The sequence below is a fragment of the Plectrocnemia conspersa genome, unplaced genomic scaffold (genome assembly GCF_051122295.1).
Source record: "Plectrocnemia conspersa isolate PC_06_02 unplaced genomic scaffold, ASM5112229v1 ptg000006l, whole genome shotgun sequence".
NCBI classification, from domain to species: Eukaryota; Metazoa; Arthropoda; class Insecta; order Trichoptera; family Polycentropodidae; genus Plectrocnemia; species Plectrocnemia conspersa.
In genome coordinates this window covers 95613-117145 of record NW_028277170.1, presented here as the reverse complement: position 1 = coordinate 117145, position 21533 = coordinate 95613, and the positions used below count along the sequence as shown (strand labels likewise).

The 21533-nt window shown below is 31.1% G+C and overlaps 3 protein-coding genes across 6 annotated transcripts in view; 2 read left to right on the top strand and 1 right to left on the bottom strand.

Annotated features, from left to right (window-relative positions):
• Positions 1 to 2493, top strand: part of CngA (Cyclic nucleotide-gated ion channel subunit A) — a 42541-nt gene extending 40048 nt beyond the window's left edge. The window contains exon 7 of the mRNA XM_088188516.1: positions 1402 to 2493. Coding sequence (XP_088044642.1) covers positions 1402 to 2493 — 1092 coding nt within the window. The remainder of the gene's footprint in view (positions 1 to 1401) is intronic.
• Positions 2494 to 5515: 3022 nt separating this feature from the next.
• Positions 5516 to 21533, bottom strand: part of Plod (procollagen lysyl hydroxylase) — a 40753-nt gene continuing 24735 nt past the window's right edge. For all 4 annotated transcript variants that reach the window (XM_088188512.1, XM_088188513.1, XM_088188514.1 and 1 more), the window contains exons 8-13: positions 11201 to 11342; positions 7432 to 7614; positions 7231 to 7335; positions 6969 to 7115; positions 6786 to 6900; positions 5516 to 6720 (exon numbers count right to left, since the gene is read on the bottom strand). In XM_088188512.1, coding sequence (XP_088044638.1) covers positions 6551 to 6720; positions 6786 to 6900; positions 6969 to 7115; positions 7231 to 7335; positions 7432 to 7614; positions 11201 to 11342 — 862 coding nt within the window. In that variant the 3' untranslated portion in view covers positions 5516 to 6550. The remainder of the gene's footprint in view (positions 6721 to 6785; positions 6901 to 6968; positions 7116 to 7230; positions 7336 to 7431; positions 7615 to 11200; positions 11343 to 21533) is intronic.
• LOC148233969 (immunoglobulin domain-containing protein oig-1) lies at positions 14104 to 17899 on the top strand. The gene is made up of 5 exons (XM_088188517.1): positions 14104 to 14832; positions 14904 to 15010; positions 16081 to 16162; positions 17163 to 17306; positions 17372 to 17899. The coding sequence occupies exons 1-5, from the start codon at positions 14748 to 14750 to the stop codon at positions 17452 to 17454; spliced, it is 501 nt and encodes a 166-aa protein (XP_088044643.1). The 5' UTR covers positions 14104 to 14747; the 3' UTR covers positions 17455 to 17899.

Genomic DNA, 21533 nt, shown 5'->3' with positions numbered 1-21533 from the left:
TGACACCGACTATCTCAACGAAACAGGCTAATAGATTTATTATTTCAAATAAACGCAGCGGCAGTAGTTGCTGCTATAAAAATTCATTCATCGTACTTCTTGATCACACCTCTTATATAATTAATTACTGCAATTTATAAAATTTATATATATTGCGTTTTGGTTAAAGGTTTAAAATTAAAAAAAATTAACCCTTATTTATTTTTTAAATTAAAAACTACAGATATGCAAAAATAAAATAGTATACGTAAAAACTTTAAGGACATAGAATTGCCCTAGTTATTTTATTCTATTTTTGTTTTTCTAAAATTAGAGCATATGTTAACCATCTTGGTCCATTAATTTGCTTTAAAATGAAAGCTATTCAAAAAATAAAAATGTTTGAGGAAATATTTTTTTTTACATTTTTTGTCATTTAGTAAGAGATATTGTAAATATCTCGCTCGTTAGCCAGCCTAATTCGCCATATTGTTAAAAAATAGAGCCTATTCAAAACTTTAAAATTCTTTGAGAAAAAAAAATATATTTAAAAATAAATTTTACATTTTTTTACAATCAATGCGGGTTTTAACGGAATTTTATGACATGATAATTATATCCATATATTCTAAAAATATTCTAATAATAAAACTATCGTAACTTCCTTGCTTTCTAGAAAAAAAGGAGAACAAAAATATTTATAATTCAAAATTTAAATAAAATAAAAATCGGTAACTTTATTTAAAAACAAAAAAAGGTTTAAAATATTCTTTATTTTTACGGAGCTTTGATTTTTTTACATTCCCAAACAGTTTTGTTCATCGGATAAAAAAATATAATTAATTATTGTAGAATAATGTTTTATTTATTCGAATAATTTACCTTTTTTTAGGAACATGAACAGCAGTAATAAATATTTTATTATATTTTCTATTTCATACTTATTCTCAATTTTTTTATATTATTTTATTGAATACTTATGCGCTCTTTAAATGTAACATTAAAATATTTTGCTAAAATGCGAGTGCCTTTTTCGAGTTGTACGAAGCTAAGAAAAGTATTTATAAGTAAATTGCGAACTAATATAAGGTCGACAAAATTAATGTAATGGTGAGCTGAATACTGCTTTTTTAGGCATTTTTCATGATAAAAAATTAATAAATTAATACAATTTCAGCATAGTGTTCGCGCTAAATTAGCTCCTATTGTACTTATGGGTCAATTTTTCAATATCTAATTTAATACGCAGTGAGAATCAGTGGTGTGTTTAATGGTAGCTCGATCTGTGAAATGTAGAATGGAATCTTTCTATATATTTACCATTCCAATTGGCGTTCGTCTCAGCAGCGGCGAACAATTTCGCTCGCATACCTCCATAACTCCATACAAAGGATACATGGCCTGTTTACTGCGGTTTTCCAGGTGATAGTCTCGCTCTCGGTACTAATCCATTGGAACGCTTGCCTCTACTTCGCCATCAGTTACGCGTTGGGTTTCGGTACGGATAATTGGGTGTACAATCTTAACGGGCCTAAAAACTCGTCTCTGGCGCACCAGTACATCTACAGTTTTTATTGGTCGACGCTCACCTTGACGACCATCGGAGAAACGCCGCAGCCGGAAAACGACGCCGAGTATATCTTCGTGGTCGCCGACTTCTTAGCCGGAGTGCTCATATTCGCGACGATCGTCGGCAACATCGGCTCGATGATATCCAACATGAACGTGGCTAGGGTGGACTTTCAGACGCGTATGGACGGAGTCAAGCAGTATCTGTCTTTTAGGAAGGTAAGTAGCGAGCTGGAAGGCAGGGTTATCAGATGGTTCGATTACATATGGACCGAGTGCGGCGCTCTCGACGAAGAGCAGGTGCTCTCGGTGCTGCCGGATAAGCTCAAAGCGGAGATTGCCATCAGCGTCCATCTGGAGACGTTGCAGAAAGTGCGCATTTTCCAAGACTGCGAGCCCGGACTGCTAGAAGCTCTGGTGCTCAAGCTCAGATTGAAGGTGTTCAGTCCGGGCGATTACATATGCCGCAAGGGCGACGTGGGTAAAGAGATGTATATCGTGAAAAGAGGTCGGCTCTCTGTCGTTGGGGACGACGGAGCCACAATCTTGGCCACCCTGGGCGCCGGCTCGGTCTTCGGCGAAGTGAGCGTGCTGGACATAGCCGGCAATCGTACTGGCAACAGGCGCACGGCCAACGTGCGCTCGGTCGGCTTCTCGGACTTGTTCTGTCTGTCCAAGAGCGACCTGTGGGAGACCCTAGCCGACTACCCGGAGGCCAGGGCCACGCTCACCGAACGCGGTTGTCAGTTGTTGAGAAAAGATGGGCTCTTGGATGAGGAGGCTTTCCGCATTGCGCAGGAAGAACGTCATACGCCGGAGGAACAGATGCACCAGATCTCCGAGGCCATCACCGAGCTGAACCTCCGCGTCAGACGCTTCAACGCTGAGAGGGAAGCGGCCTCGGCGGACATCTGGAAGAAGATTCAAAACCTCGAGAGAAGGTAACCGCGACGAATTTTCAAACGGTGATCCAATTGAGTCTGTGTACCACGGAATCGATGCCAAAGTAAAATTACATTAAATCGTCAAGCGTCTGTCAAACACAAGCTACGGGAAAATCATAAAAAAAAAACATGTAAAACAAATAGTGGCACTAACATGAGAAAATTGTCGTTATTTTTTATCACTTCTGTCCAAGTGCATACGGTGAAACACTTTTTATCACCATTTTCTAGCGATTTTTTAATTTACATCAAACTGCTTCAATTTTCAATTTGCGTTGTCTTTGTAATGAAAATAAATAAGTCACTGTGACGGGAATTAAACGAAGCTATAACTGCTTCTCTCGTGATCAAAATCAATTTTATAGAAAAATACATATTAAAATGTAAATAATTGAACAATGGTAAAAAAATATTATATTTATAGCAAAAAAAAAAATGAGTACACGTCACTCGTAGCCGTATAAAAAGTATTTTAATGAATATATTTTTTTCTCTCTTCCGTAACAATAATGTAGAATCTACACTTTTGAGCAATATCCTGTAATATTTTATTGTACATAGACTCACTGGGATTACTACGTTATATGTATATTATGTATGTCTAATAATAGTTAAACTAAAATTAGTATAAATTAGCAAAATTATTTTTTTAATGTTGAACTACAATTATTAGTTTAAAATTACTTGATTAATATTATTATAATTATGTGAACGTAATTGAAAAATCAAAATTAATATAAAAATTATCAACGTAAATTTTACGCTAACTTTTCCTTGGATATTGAAGGTATGATCATGTTTTTCAGAAAAGTATTTAAATTTGATTTTTTTCAGTTTTGTATTTTTAATTAAAATATATCATAATTCTACCTATTTGTTTAATAAACATATTAGTAAACTATTTTTATTTGCTCGATACACATTTATTATACAAGGGTGAGTCTAATGAAAACCTATCGAATCAAAAAGGTACTTCTTTTTCATCTCATTCAATATAAATTTATTAATGCTTATATAATGCGTGGATACCCCTGGAAGAAAATCGACTTCATACGCAGCAACTTATACACCGTCTGTTTCACCTCTTCACCGGACCTGAACATCTTTCGTACCATCGATCCAAATATGTTTGCTTTAACATATGTTATGGTGGTTAGACTTCGAATCGTAAATCAATATCCAAATAAGTTAAACGGTGTGCAGTGGTCTTTAAATTTTTTAGTCTATCATTACCGATTTCGTCCCTTCACTACTCAAATAACGTTGCATTGTAAAATTTGGCGTCTGTTTTAAACAACTGCTGTATCTTCGCATTTCATGCATGATTCGTACTGTCACTTCTTAAGTTAAGGTTTTCATTGGCCTCATATATATACTATTTTAACATGCATGATCACATTACCTTATATTTAATTTGTAACGAGAGGGTTTATATGTATATAGTATAAATATTTACATCTAGATTATTTTTTGTTTTTAAATATATGTAAATAACAGTAGTATTAATTAAGTTTTTAATGAATAGAATCCAACGCGAATATGGATGGAAAAGACCGCTCAAAAATCAAGATGGAGAAATAATTTCAATTGAAGGACCGTTCTTCTATGACTCTGACTAAAAAATAAAGTATATATCCATTAGTTTAAAAATCACATAAATAGTTTAAAAATCACAAAAATAATATTTTTTTTATTATTTTCAGGTAAAACCGCATCGGCATCAACAACTCTCACGATTCTTATAATAATGTAAAATATGAAATATCTACTTAATAATTAATCCAATATAATACCGTTCTTGAATCATTGTATATTAGTAATTAATGACTATATAATATATCTAATTCGCTTTCTATTATATATAAAATTTAATTAAATAATACTTATATTTACTATGTGAAAGGTGAGAATAGCAATTATCATGTAGAGCCGAGATAGTAACTAAATACGTATCCATACAATGAATTAACATCATCTTAAGAAAGGCCATTTTGAATATTTTCATTCTGAATTATAAAAATAATATTTTATTTATAGATAGATTCATTGTATGTATATGTATTTTATAAGAGCGGAGATATGTGATAGAGGAAAAATATTTCATTAGAAAATGTTGCACGACTTTTATAGTGCCAATCAGGATAAAAAGAGATTTGTGATATATAATAGCACTGAGAAAAATCAGATAAAGAATGAGCTTAAAGTAGAATTGATTTTTTTAATGTATGTTATTAAGTAGTATTTAGATATATATGAAATTAATTAGATTTAGCAAACGTAGTTTAAATTTTATTGTAATTTAAATCATCTATGTATGGTTTACGAAATAGTTTTAATTTACTTTATATATATATTTATCTTTATATAGTTAAAATTTACTTCTTAGACTATATTCCAAATATGTTCAAATAATATATAACCATTGCAGATGAACTTGTTGTTATTTTTTCTTACAAGCCAATAATACCTTAAACCAAACCATTCCAAGCCTTCCAAAATTATCGGAAATTGTTTACTCAACAGATGAAAAAAAAAATTATATAAAAAAGTAAATTTTCATCACAGATCTAAACGTGTAATCTTGATTTGTTACAATTCATTACAGAAAAAAAATCTTTCTCTCCACAATATCAAACCAAACATGCTTGATTTATTAATTCTATAAATCTTTCGCGGTTTGATATCTGGTGCTCCGCTTTTAGACGATCATCTTCCCAACTCTTTTACAGAAAGCTCAAGCCCCACAGAGACTAAACACCCATAGGGCCTGCCTACACACAGAGAGTACATGTTATATTTACTTGATATTACACTAGTTTTGAATTGATATTCATTTCATAGTACTCAATAAGAATTGATTGTAATATAATTTAATTTAGCTCTTTGTTAGCTTTTAGCAGGAATATTTCTAGTATTTTATATTAATGTTTATTTTTTCAATAAAAATGGACGTATAATAGAATAGAAAAATACACGAGTTTTTGAACTTTTTTGTTGAGATACTAATAAATAAATAGACATTGTTTTAATCATAGTGCCTGAGTCGTTTATTCGACGTATTTCCATACATACACAAATACGCAAATATACTGTACATAAAAAAGGCTTATTCGCTACTATTTGGCAATCGCTAGGAATTATCATACAAAATCCGCACAATAAAATGGTTATTTTTAAAAATAGTTACATATAAAATTGTTTTTATGAAGACACTAATCCAAAAGGCAATTTAATCATTTATCACACGCTTTTTAGTGAAAAAAATAGTAAATACTATCATACTAGACATTTAATATAAAGTAAATAGAGAGCAGTTTCGAGTAAAGTTTATATGAATAATGCTAATTGTAAGCAAATTGACTTAATCCTAAGATTTTGAGTATTTATAAAAAAGATATGTATTAATATGATGAAACAATTTATTATTGCGTTTATGTGAATTAAGAACTCTTTTTGCTAGAAAATGTTATTATATAAATATAATTGTAGAGCAGTTAATGTATACAATTACTGCAGTGAAAAATATGTAATATTTAAATTTTGCAAAATAATCATGAGGTCTTCATTTATTATAAAGTAATACATCAAAAGATATAAACAGAAGCATTAGCTGAGTAGATTTTTTTTTAATATTTTAGATCAGTGCCTTCAAACATTACGACTCAAAACTAATGATATCGCATCGGACCGGTTTGTATATTTAACAATTTAAAAATAATAGTACAAATCGCTTTATAATATTATAAAATTTCAATAAATACAATTCTTTTACAACAAAAACTATACAAACGCAGTGAGAGAATACACAATTGAGATTACGCCCTTAGGGATGATAAAACACAACCTCAATTGCACACCTCGTAAAAATATCGTCAAGAGTTTACAAATAAGTTAGTATTCGTAACTTCTATGATTAACGTAATAATAATTATCTCCGTGTAAATCTCATTAGAGCAATCGCTTGCATTGTGATATGATTAACGAGTGCTTTAATGTGTTTATAAATGCTTCAATGAAAGTGCAGCGATAAGATGTTATATTTTGCTTCGAATTTGTGTTTACGGATCAATGAAAGAAATCATAATGTAACGAACGCCTTCTGTAACCAAAAGACCCTCGTGGTAGTGAGTTAAGCGACCGGGATGCATCAGAATCCAGCCGGGACGCGTATCTGTCACGGAGCAATTGTAACGGAGGAAACGGCAGCCGCCACCTTTATAATCGAGTCCTGAAAAAATAACATATAATTAGGAAAATCCTGCAAAAGTGTTATGAATTAAAATAATCATTTACCCGGTGTATTAAGTGCTAAGTTAATAGTATAGGTTGAACTATCATGATGGGGTCTCAGCGAAGGCTGCTCTTTTGGCTTATACCTGACGACAAAATTCATCAAAGACCGCGGCGGCTAAAATACAACGCAATTTTATTAACTATTTCAACGAATCACTAATTAAATCATTGTTCTAATATTACGTCGTGGAAGTATCCCAAGAAGACAAGCTCTTGCAGAGGACGAACGTAATGCTTTAGGATAAACAACCAATGCTTCTCGAACCCGACTTGATTCGTGTGTATGTCTCTCGTGGGCACTGCTTCATAACCGCCTTCCAATCTTGCATCCTTATAATAAATTTAAAAAAAAAATTTGAAATATTGGGGTTATGTGATATCAAACGCTGCTATAAATGTCACATTCCGCAATCGCAAGGCAGTAATTATTAAAGCATAAACATACTGAATTGCTGCCGTCCGACCAGTGTCCGTTCGCTTCCATTATTTCTATGTATTCATTGCAGAAGCGTTTTGAAGTCATTGGGAACCAATAGACGTCAGGGCATGGCTGAAATTGTTAACAAAAAATTAATATTGACATTTTGACTTACATATATATATATATATATGTATATATATATATATATTGAAAAATTAAGCTTACCTGAGCTGGCGTTCTGTTGATGTTGAAGTTCTCAGAGTATTCGGGATGGATGTAACGCAGCTCCCAATCGTAGCCGTTCTCGAATATCTGATACAAATTCGGGTTGACGAGGGTGATATCGAACGTCTCTGGATCGATCAGATGGCCATAGTCCTTTTCGTTAGATATGTACATGAAGATTTCCTGGACAAATTAATAATTCCAATGTCATATTACTGATATATACATAAGAGTAGGGAATACAAATGTTTATGTTATAATTGGTTTATTATATTTCCCTGCAGATAAACAATTTAAATTTTGCACTTCAGAGTATATCGATAACAATCTTTAGCATCTCAGACAAAATTTAACGTATGATTATAAAATATATTTTTGGAGGTTATGTGTACAAAATAACAATACATAAAAAAGCCTAAAGTATTTATTAAATCATGAAAAATAAAGCAATCCTTTTAAATATTAATACTTATAGTTAAATTATTAATCAAGAAAATGTTTATGGAAAGCATAATTAATATAAAATAAAACAAGATGGCCAATAGCAAATGATAACTCTGTTTAATAAAAGTGTTTATCATTAAATATTACACTACACCTTCATTGCATATTGATTTTATAACAACCGAAAACGGAATAAACAGTTGTAATTAAGTTACATGCATTGTTATACATCAAGAATTTCTAATTACACGAGTGTGTCGAGATTAGGGCGAATGCATTATTGATTTTGCTAATATGCATTAGGAACTATCACATACCGCAAACCGTGGAATAGGGAGGAATTCCGTGTAATTGCATAATTGTATTGGAACAATCAGTAGACAAATAACAAATTAGTCTTACTGCATATCAAATAGAAGCTTACAAATTGGTTTAAAGAGAAACACTTCTAAATACACACGAGACTGAACTCAATACCTTTATATAACTACAAAAATAGAATGCTTAAAATATTCTTGAAGAATAAGAAAACATTCACTTCTACATATATTTATACCAAAACGATAAGGTTCTATTTTACTATTTTATACTTCCAAGTAAGGAGATCAACATTTGACCACGACACCCGAGAGCGACACTGCAGCCCTGTTGCTGAGCTTTATGCAGCGATACGGGCTTCCTCACGTGTTCTCGTCACTCTTTTCTGACAAACTCCCTCCAGTGGGTTCTTTTTGCGGATCTGATGAGAGACTTGTATTTATTTAATGTCTCTCCATTCTCTTCTGATTCTTCTGAAAGGGTTTTCTACCCTCTGGCTTTCACTCTGGATGCCTAAACTTTCGTTTAAAGCCACGAGCTTTTCGGCCTCAGTTCTGTCCTTGATGAGAACACTAGCTGTGTTACCAGCACCGGGAAAAATCCCTTGGACATGCAGCCTAACTGCTGCCGGATTGACCGCTTTTTTAAATGCCTCAATTGTATCCTTTGAGGACTTTCCTTCACCCACGGGGGGTTAAAACGACCACTGTTGCAAGGTTCGTTTGGGAGGGGTTTCTGTGAGTTCCCTTACAATGCTAGCCATCACGGGCGACGGTGAAAGACGGCTCTCGATCGACCTAAGGCGCCGATCGAGGTCGGAATTAACTTGTGTGACCGGGTGGGCCATTTTAACTGATAGAACCTCCGCTACGAGGTTCTCAAGTCTTCCCAAAAGAGACCTCGCATTCGGTAGGCGATCCTGGAAGTCAACGCTGTTGAGAAGTTCCTTGATACCTTCCCTTAATTTGTCCTCGGCAGATTTTCGGGGCATGGGGGTGGATAGTGCAGCGGGAAAAAGAATATTTTTCTCCGATATTTTATCAGGGAGAGGTAAAAATTCCTCTTCTGTCCTTTGCAGATATTCTTGCCCCTCGATTTGCAAAGGAAGTGCTGCTGGAGGTGTACATGGTCAGGGAAGCGACGACGTGGATCGTAGCCTTCTGGCTTCTAAAGCTTCCGAATGCTGCGAGTTATTCGAGTTGCGCGCTTAGGTGTCCGATTTTTTTTTTTTTTGGCGTAGCGCTCATTTTTTGTTTTCTATATTTTTATTAATTATTACTTTTTTTTATTTTTAAAGTTTGTAATTTATTTATTTATTATTGTTGGCCGGAAAGGTTTGAACTCGCGTGTTCGCAAACGCGCTGATTGAAGGCGCGGCAAAGGGCGGGTGCGCAGGGGCGGGCGGGGGTTACCGGGCGAATTTATAAAGGAATGCACTTTATAATGTTGCGATTTCTAGCCCAAATGACACCGGATCGCGATAGTCTGGGTATTGAAATGTTCGGGAGAGTCTCCCGCTTCGATTAAGGTGCACCTAGATAACCGAGACGCAGAATTGGCACTAGAGAAACGCAAAGTGTGGGTAATGTTTTTGTGAGCCGCCGAACGAAAGTTTTGTTTACGTGCTTTTACAAACGTCACTGCGGGCCTAAAGGGAGACGGATCGGGGAGATTCCTTTCTCTATCAATTTGCGATAGTCTCTCGCTTCAAATTATATCCGTACGAATAGCCTGGTAGAAAAATTCACGCAAGGGAGACGCAAAAAAGCGCAGCCGGACGGCAGCGAAACGCGCTGCTTCACCAAGCAAGTGCAAAGATGCAAATCGCGATATTTTGACTTAGCTTTTAGGTATGTGCTTGCTGGTGATGTTGGTCGACTTGTAGTCAACAAAGGCAGACATCTGCCAAGTTTCAGCTCGCTAGGAGCCAAATAGCCACCTCAGGAGTCAAAACAACACGGATCGTCCGTAGAAAAACCGCGCAGATCAAACATGAAATTTTCAGCATTAAAATAATATGTTTACAAAAATTCTTTATAAAATCTAAAAAATGGTATTCGGATATATTTTTGTGAAGATCGAAATTGATTCTTATAATATCATGATTATTTTTTGATAACCATTTTGATTTCTTACAATGAGAAAAGGCTGCCGGCAGGTCTGTATTCTTAATAAAATTGTTATAACTTTCAATACTACAGTATATGTATTTATTTTCAAGACAATAGAAAATCAGAAGCTTCCAAAATTCATTGAAATTTTCGAGCATTATCGCACTAATGATGGTTATTAATATTTCTCCGATATTACGAATAACAATATATCGTTATTTAGAACTCAAATGGAAATTTTAATACTTTGGTAATGCCACTAATTAGATCAGCCACGTATAAAATAAAAATAGCTATTATGATTTTAGCCTCCAGTGCGGAGAGAAATATTAATGATAATTAAAAAAAACAAAGAATTATGTGCATTTTAATAGATTATGATATCAGATAGAACCTGGTTGCATATTCTTTAGTCAGAATATATAATAATTAAATGTTGGACTTATTGGAAAAATATTACTCTTGAAAAACAGAAAACAGTCGGAATATCAACAAGTGGTTTTATAAAAACCAAATTATTTGTTTTCATTTATCTGTGTATTAATATAACCATTTTTGATAAATTTTTGCATTTAAGTTAACATAAAACTTGACCTAATATATTTATACAATTTTAAAAAAAAATGTAAAATTATTCTTGTTTTAAAAGAATAGTTTTATATTGGATTTTTGGCTCCGTATTTCTACAATATATTCAACCGAAGCCGATTTCTTGAATTTGTGATTTTATTTTGTAAAAAAAGCATTCCTACACACATTTACAAAATTATTGTTGATACTTTTTTGTGTTGACAGTTGCGATAAATCGCTGTATTTTTCGGATAAAATTTTATATATGATATATAGCCAGGCCGTAACTAAAAGGTTGCATAGAAAAATGACTAATGGGTGTTTACCAGGCTGCGGAGAGTTGAGCAGAACTTCATATCGGGATCCATGTTGTCCGCCTTGTAAGTGATCTGCTTCTCATACGGTTGAAGAACTATGGCGGCGTTAAGCAAATAGCAGGAATTTATAAAAGGTACGTTCCAAACACCTCTGAAATAGATTAAAATAAAAACATTATAAGACACATAGTAAAATGACTGACATAATACATAATGATAATAAGACATATTAGTACGCTCCAGATTCGGTTGACAAAATTCGTGACCCTATTCAACAAATACGTCAGTTAACATCCTCGACCATCGCATTAGCATAATTGATATGATTTATTTGAAGTATGGATCGTAAACAAAGTTTTATTTCCAGCAAGGATTGTAGGTGAAGTTAAGACATACAATATTATTATCTATTTACAATACCAAACATTATTTTAAACAAATACGTTTTTAAATTCTGCAGTAATATGACGCATTCGTGTTCACTGAACAGTAAATGCTCTTTTTTATTTTATTTCTTCGGTCAAATGGTTCAATTGGCGATTGCAGCGCTATGTTCTCACCCGGGTAGATGAGCTCGTAATAAGACACATCCTTGATATCTGATCAAATGCACAGAGGGACATTTTAAGGCACGAATTAATATTAACAAGTTTCACGATTGAAAATATTAATCGTCGCTTGGTAAGCAGACAGTTAACTTAACCTGTGCAGAACTTACTTTCATTCGCATTTCATGTAAAAGATTGGAGACAATCTGTTCTACAAGTTTTTCTTGTGGCAGCAATCGTCATATTTAAAAAGTTTTTTAGGTCATAGAATGAATGCTTAAAACGATTTGCATTCTTAGACCGTCTCGTTATGAATGCAGTTTCGAATACACAACATATTGACCATCGCATCCATGTTCATGCAAATGTATAATAAACTTATGCCAGTGGCACACTGGCTTCTCCAGTGACTGACGTTAAACGTTTACACGGTGCTAGTCGCTGGCATCCAGTGACTGGCAACCTTGGCTGGCATAGTGTAAATCAGCCTTAATTCATATTAGACAAACTATTTTATTACTATATCTGTATGTACATGTTTAATATAGATAATAGATCATAAAATTATGGAGCGATCGCCTAAAGTTGAAAACTACTTTAAGGGATGGGTTTAGTATCAAAGTGTACAGATATGATCTATTAAGTTACGAAACTTGACAATCGAAAAACAAAATGAAGATGGTTTGAAATTTATTGATATGTACAATCTTTAATTTACATTTGCCAAAATAACGAAATTTTAAAACGGTCATCTTTTATCGAGAATTATAATAAGTTAATGCTGCTTTTGCTTGATAAAAGTTAGAAATAAAAATACATTATAATATTTTTTTTGTTTTTGACAGTCTCAGCGGCAATGCTAATTTTGCGTCCACAGTCGTTAAAGTTTTACAGGTCAATTGAAGATGACACAATATCTAAAACTGTGCTGGTGTCAGTTACCATGTTCTTGCCTTGGGATTTATTTTTATTAAGCTCGCCTGCATAGCTTTTAAATATTTAATTAATTATAAATGATATCCTTATAAAGAAAATAAATGCATATATATCACACGTAACGAGGCCAACGTCACGTAGTCCAAACGAGCGATTGATCGATTGAGATTAACATCGACGACGGCTATGATGACGAAGATTGTAAATCACAACGGTGACGACGACACCAATGACTACGAGTGGCGGCCCCCTGGATCTGTGAGTGTGAACCCGGCCAGCGGCCAAATAAAATAATTGGATAAATTATTCTCAACGGTGACAGGTTGATGCGCGCCGATTATCGGACACAAAGGGGACGCGACGACGATAGCGACTGTCTAATTAGATCCACATTGTTGCGCACATAGTGTCGACAAATAAATAAATATTATTAAATCGATCAATACGTAAATAATATTAAATTAAATGATAAAGTTAATAAAATACAGTAAATATATATTTTTTAGAGAATCTGTATTTATTGCAAAAAATACTCAACCAATTTTAATATAACTTTTAAGCACCGTTTATAGAAATATAACTTTTGAATCTGAAATGCTTTTGAGATAAATATTTGAGTTTAATTAAAGTTAATTATAATTGCTCAAATCTAAAAAGGTGCTTCTCATTTTTTATGTAATTTTTAAATTAAACAATTTAATATTAATAAGTTGATTTCAATGCAGCTACAATTTTAAGCTACTGTTGTGCCTTTGTGATGCATACTTGATACTGATACATATAAACCACTCTTAAAAATATAAGTAGCACTACTGTCAACTGAAAACTCTTTTTCTCCATCCCTGATATCCTATATATCCATATGCTTAACTTGACTAGTGTTGCTATAGAACATCGATAGCTTCACATCTGTTAACACGACCGTGACTGTCACTTGCAACAGCCCGAGTAGGAGGTCAGACTAAGTAAGAGTCGTAGTTGCTAATAAGCCGAGACCCTAGAATCTAATGCAACTACTGAACGAGGGCTCTTTATTTTTTTAAATATTTTTAAAGTTGTGCTTTACTTGAAAAAAAAACAGGCTCCACTGGTTGTAATCTCGATTGTTTTCAATCTTAGTCCAAAACTACAACTGTAAAAAAAAAATTTTACAATACATATGATACTAGTTTAAGATTTTTCATTACAATTAATATGATACATATGATGTAACATCTAGATTATAGGCATCAAATATGCCTAAATTATAGTTTATTTTAAAGTTAATTAATGCTTTAAAAATAGCTAAGATATAAAACTAATTATTTTTATTCATATGTGTATTTTTTATTGTGTTTATATAAAAACACAACAAGAGTTTTTATATAACAGAATAATATTAAATTTGAATGACTTTAAAATGAAAGATGATCAGTACATGGTTTTGCTCTTTCGACGAATTTAATACTTCTGCGAGAAATAAAAATAAATTATAATAATAAAAATACAATAATAAACTCTCTTGAAGTCGAGACTTACATATAAATAATTTACAGTTAATAAAAACAGACGGATATAATACGAAGAGGTGTATTATATGCCTGAGTCTTGTTACACACACGCTGTTAATCTCTCAAAGCTTACGCTTCAAAAATTTTATCAACAAAAATAGGTAATTGTACGATTGTATAATGTATGAACGTAAAAGATAAAACAATTAATAGTTTAATACTATATTTTCAAGATTACATTTAAACCGGTGGCTTTATTTTTGATCATATAAAAATTGGGGCAGAGAAAAAATTGAATCCAAATCTTGTAGTGGCCTTTGTGTTAAATTCAGTAACGCGTCTAGCACGCCGCTATCGCTTGATTGAAAAGTATAACATAATAAAAGATAATAAATCACCGCGCACCGTACCGGCCCTGATGGATCGTACGCTAGCTTTAACCAAATACACACATGTCACATTTGAAAGTAAATAAAGGACGATTGCAATTGTTGGTTAAAACTGTGACAACGACGACGGTCGGCGACGCTTTGAAGCCGCATACGTACAATACAATAAAATCATAATATATCGAGCAGAGAAATGTTGTGTCCGGCGGTGAAAGTGATGCTGACGTTGCTGATAGTGACGGCAATGGACCCGTGTTGCGCATCAAGGGGTGGCGGAGGTGATCAATAATTAACGATTGCGTGGTAATAATGGAAAACGGGTCCAGATTTAAGATTGTTTATGTGCAAGGGAGGGGCGGAAGACTGAGGGGAGGACGGAGACACTTTGGATCGAGGATGCCGATCGTCATCCAGCACAAAACGCCATCGGCAATCAATTATTATGAACACAAAGACGTTAGTATATTTATATTTTATCTTATGAACAACACAGAACGCAAAGATCTCTCTGGGATTTTGATATTTAAGACAACGGTATCAGTTATTAAAATTAATATGTGAAGAAGTTCAAGATGTGATAATTAAAAAACTGCCACTTTTGTTTTCTAGATATTAAATAATAAAAACTTTGGCTACTTAAATCATATTTTGACAAAATTTCTAAATTATAAAAAAAGGCTATTGATAATATCAACTAACTAACATCATTGCATAATATATATATATAGAAAATGGATATTGCATAATTGCTTTTAAAGTTCAAATTTCATAATATTTTTATTAACTGTAGTAGAATCAAAAATATTTGTACTTTTGAATAAAAAAAGAGCAGTTACTGCCGTCTTTCAAAATATATTTTTATAATATTCTGTATTTTATAAATAAAAATTGTAAATTAAAAATAATTGATAAAATTTGATAAAACATTTAAAAAAGAGAAATCATGCACATTTGTTTTACAAATTCAAATTTTTAAATATTTCTATTAACTGCATTGATATTCTTTTTTGCACCGTTGACTGAAAAAAAGTGCGGTTATAACTGTATTTGAAAGTAATTACATAGAAATTTAAATTGTTATTAAAATACTAGTTTAAAATAATAACTAATAACATTACATAATTAATTTAATATAAATAAAATGTTGCATATTTTTTTTAAAGTTCAAATATTAAAATATTTATATTAATTAACCAATCAACGAAATTCTTAATTTTACTATTTACTGTAAAAAAATCCAGACATTGCTGTTTTACAGATACAATAACAATACACAACAGTAATGCTTATTCAAAAATCAAACCAAGTGGACACATACATTCGAGTATCAAACCGTTGACATATCAACGGTTATAAAAATAATAATAAAATTTGATTTAAAAACAATTTTAAAATAGTCATTAAATATTTAAATAATGAAATTTCTCATATCAAAAGCAAAAACAGCAGTGTGTATAAAATTCAAATTAACATTATAATTTTAAAATCAAAAATATTAAACTTATTATATAATTTGTATTACATAGGGAGCCAAGATCGTAAGTTCTTCACACTTTGAGCTCGACTACATGCTCGGAAGAAAAATAACATTTTTCTGTATGGCGCAAGGTAAGCGATCACAATATCATAACTTAATATTTTTAAGCACATTGTCACACTAGCCAATCCAAATCATCTTCTCTTTTAACAATGTGTCCAATTTTTCATAAATTTATCCCTGATCTGGAGCTCTACAATATTTGACAGATGATCCTCTTTTCTGGCTAAAGACTTACCTATTATATATTTTTAGAACTATAGTTAAGAACCAATGATGTAAATATTCGTCATTCAATATCAGGAAAGTTGATATAGAGAATCTTACATATATCAACTCAATTACGCTATTCTCCGCTTGTAAATATTTATATCTACCAGTAAACCAGTGGTGAAGTCGGTGATAAATACTTGAAAGACCTGGGTTCGAATGCCATATGAACCCAAGTGTTTTTCAAAATCTATCGTGTCTGGGAGATTGGAATTAGTGATTATATTATATAATTATAATTCCAATCGATCACCACGGATTGGGTTTTCCTAGATTTTCCTAATCTTGCAGATAAATATTGTAATGAATAATTTAAATAAAATCATGCATAGTGTCATTTAATGATTGTAAGCTGTAATAATGATTTATAATTAATAGAAATGATATCATTGATTTACAGATTTTAATTTCAATCTGGCGTCTTACTACTTACTTAGAAGTTGTTGATTGTGTTTATCTCCTTGTAACGCATTAAGTTAACATATATCAATACTCAAATAAGATTTATAATCAATAAATATATATTTACTGGGTCTGCCAAACTGCATAAAAATACATAAATAATGATGATGATCCTAGTACTGATTTAATTTACTCATTAACATCAGTCTAATTTACTTATTTTGCATCCATCCCAAAATATATTTGAATTAAGAGCTACTACATCGAAACTTTAAAGAAAAATATATTTTTAGTGGCTTATAACGTGTTAATAATCCAGATTTTGATTTTTTTTACAAAAAATATAATTTAAGAGGTTGTCTGTCATATATTATAAATTTTATCTTCGTTTATGATCAGGTTACCCAAGGCCGGAGATAACATGGTTCAAAGACGGAATAGAGCTGTACCACCACAGATTCTTCCAAGTGCACGAGTGGCAGCTGGGCAACGACACAACTAAGTCGAAAATGGAAATCGATCCGACGACTCAAAAAGACGCAGGTAAGATGATATCATCCATATTTTCATGAAAACCATCATAGCTTTTATCTGTCTTCAAAATATAGGTTATTACGAATGCCAAGCTGATAATCAATATGCGATAGATCGGCGTGGATTCCGTACCGATTATGTTATGTTCAGTTATTGAATCGACAGACGGAAAAGTATTCAACGAGTTAAGACTAATTTTACATGTAGTACCTACTATACACATTATTAAGAATATATCATTTTTGTATAATAATTAATAATTAAGCATTGAATATATTGTGGAAAATACATATATAATATATACAAATATAAAAGCATTTAGTTTTTAAATGATTTATCTTATGATAAGTAGTTTTTAAATATTTTATGTACCGTAATACTATTGATATAGTTTGCAAATAGTTCAATAGATGGGACTCGTGCAATTTTATCAATATCAACTGACATCTTATAGTAATATAAGTAACTATTATACATATTTTTTTTTATTTTTAACACAAAATAATCCGCCAAAAAAACATTAATATATCTTCACTTTATAATTCACAATAATTTAAATTTAAATTTAGTCATTTAAAAAAAAATAATAAAAGCTAATTGATCCATTTTTAAATGCATGTAATAAATGTCATATTTTTAACAATGTGTTACATTTTCATTAAATTCTTTACATTTTTGTAGCAGAATTTTATATTAATAAGTTAATTCTGATTCAATTTACAGAAACATTTCAGTGAATTTTACGAAAAATATGTAATGTCAACATTTTATATTATTATGCATCATACTTAACTTCTCTATGTATATATGCATTAAAAAATATTTTTATCTCCAACATTATTATTTAGTAAATTAGAATTTGATTCGTAGCATAATTTGTAACTTTTTTAAGTATTTTTTTTACGAAATATTTTTTTTATTACTAATAATATTACTCTCTGTACTATTTTATTTAAATTTATGGATTTTAAGTTTTTTATAAATAATTATATACTTTAGACTTAAAATAATTGCATTATTAAATTTCCTAATAAGGTTTAACTTTTAGTCACATTACATATTTTATTATTTATAAAAAAAATTAAATCTAAAATACTATTAATATTTCAGTCATATTCAAATATATTTTTTATAAGCTTAAATATAAGCTTGCAGATAAAAGGGTAAGGTTAGCCGAGAGTAAAATAATTAATATATTACTAATGACTCAACTTGTTTACTATTCTAATGCAGCAAAATCTCTTCAGAAGATTTTGTACAGTTGTTTTGCAAAGTAAATACAACATAATCAATAAGTTCATAAATATTTAAAATAAAATTAATACTTTGTAATTTATTTGTGTTATGAATATACAACTAGTAAAAATAATATCTACTAGATTTATGTCCCTTTATTGGTTTTTCAATTGGTACAATATTATTAACGCATTGATTGCGAGAGACTAAGGTGCTTCTTTTTAATATGGCGATGTCTAGATTTCGTTAATCTATGCCCATGTTGTCATAAATATTTTCTATTTAGAACAGGAATCTACTTTATCACTTCAACACATTCGACTGATATTTTTTAACTAAAGCAAAATCTGGGTATATTATGTCATATTTTAATTCAAATTGAGTTTAAATTATTAAATTAAGAACAAGTTGATATGATAATCTATTTGATTTTTCTTTCCAAATTTTTAGAGTATTAGATATTATTAGCCAACTGCACACGTAATTACAACTATCTTTACCCATATACAAAGTGTTAATAACAGAAAATAATAAGATCCGACTTCTCAACGAGATATGTATTTTATTTGTACTGGAATTGGAAAGCTTTCTTAACGGCAATCAATTATGTACGCTTTTATATATTTTTATTTTATAAAATACTAAAAAGAGAAAACCTAAATTGTATCTTACAATAACAACAGTGGCGAATTTCGCAATACGGACACTTGATTCGGAATAGCCAATCATTATTATCGAGGAATAAAACAATCGTCGACCCCAACCGATCAGACGTGATTGAACAAGTCGACGGCGACTATTACGTTAGCCACTTGAACGTGTACAATGAGCCAACATCGTCCGACAAAACAAACTCACAAAAAATATATTCGTCGCACTAATATAAAATAAATCTTAAAAAAATATATATTTTTATATGAATACTAAAATAAGTACTTCAAATATGCTCAGTGTGCCTTCGCTATTTGTGCATAATTAACCAGTTTTGATTATATGCGTATAATGAATAACAAAAAATAAAAATAGATTATCGTTATATAAAATACAATAAAAGATAATTATAGGGTCTCTAAACTTATTTTTTTATATAAATACAAAGTAATAATACTGCATAAAAAGTACACCTTATTTAAAAAGTTTTCTGTATATGCCAATTTTTGAGTAAGCACCGCAATATCTGATTGATTTGATTTAGTCAATTGTCAAAAGACATTGGTGGTTGGCAATTTTTGTTAACAGCGACCCAATCATGGCGTAATATGGCAATATATCACACTTTAACTAGACACAATCATTTGTGACAATATTCTCGAAGTAGAGATTGCAAATTTTGAAGTCGTCTCTACGTATAACATTTTTTTTGTACAATATCAAACATAGGTCATATATATTATTTCAAAGTAAAGTTATGAATTATATTATAAATATTATTCTTCGAGCCCTACATATCGAATACTTTTATTTTATAATAAATATATAAATAATACAGAACATTTATTTTATTGACAAGATAATGATAAAGAAGCTAGAAGTTATCTATAAATACTCTGAATTCAAATTGATTACCACAGTACAAACAACTCAACTAAGACTGATTATTATTTCTACTAAAAAAATCAATAGAGCAAAATTGCAATGGAATATGGTTGATTTATAAGGCATTTAACACATATAATATAAACAACAATCCTCACTGACACGTTTATGTATTACCATATTTGTCTTTTTGCTATAAGTGACTTCACATCTCAATTCGCCTTGTGTGGCAATAAATAAACCGCAGAGACTTGTTCAGTATAACAGAAAATTGACTTGAGAAATTAATGCTTCTCTCATTGACAATTTTATTTTATGAACTAAGCTTGCAAATCACCTATATGTGATGTAGCAAATGAAAATAATGCAACAAAAATCGTTAAATTTCTCACTACATATCTAAGCACTAAATTCAAGAGATAATACCAATTGCATAACGTTCATTTTATTATTAGATTATCACATATAAACTAACCCAAAAAAGGTTGGTAGACCTATTATCGAATTTTAATCCAGCAAAACTGTGCAATGAAATATGGTTGATTATGAACTCAACTCGCATTGCCTTCACTATGGGAATAAATAAGCCATAATAAGGAATTGAGAGATTAATGCTTCTCAATTTTATGTCATGAACCAAGATTGCATAACAACTGTACGTATTGACAGATTTCTCACTAGTAAGTAATAAATAACAAAGAATGAAAATCAATGCATTGCTCTATAAAATAAAATTTAAAAAAAAACAATAAATAAATCAATCGGATTCTAAAATTATTTACACTTTTAAAAGTGTGGTATTCTTTTATTGAAAAAATATAAAAATAATTAAATTTTAAAATTATATAATTTCTATAATTAGATTAACCCTTTAGTAGCCGAAATCTGATACATCGACTTTTGTTACTTGACGAAAATTTCGAATCTATTGTCAGCATTGAAGAAAGAATCAGATACATTTTTAATGGGTTTTTTTAAGTAAAAATAGAATTTTTTCATATGGAATACAACTATATTTATATCAGCAATCAAAGGGTAATATTTTTTAAACTTTACTGCAAGCTTTTTTGAATCGGTTGAGTAGTTTTAGCACAGCTACACACAAATTTCTAAGTTGTATATAAATAAACCTTATACTATTAAAATTATCCCTTTCTAGTTATTTTTATCAATAGATACAGTGAATGAGGTATTAGGAAATCAATACATTAAATTAATTTTTTGAGTATCTTTCAAAATTAGTGTAACAAAAGCTTGTCCATCTAGAATTTAGAATCCTAAATTGAATGATGTCACTTTTTCAACTAGTGCATATGCAAAATATAAAAAAATCCTTATATTGCCAAAATCTCATGTATCGGCTTTTGCTACTTTGTCGAGAATTGCATTCGACGTCCAGCATTGAAGAAAGAGTCAGATTGATTTTTAATGGGCTGTAGAATATTTGCTTCAGGGGAAAATAAC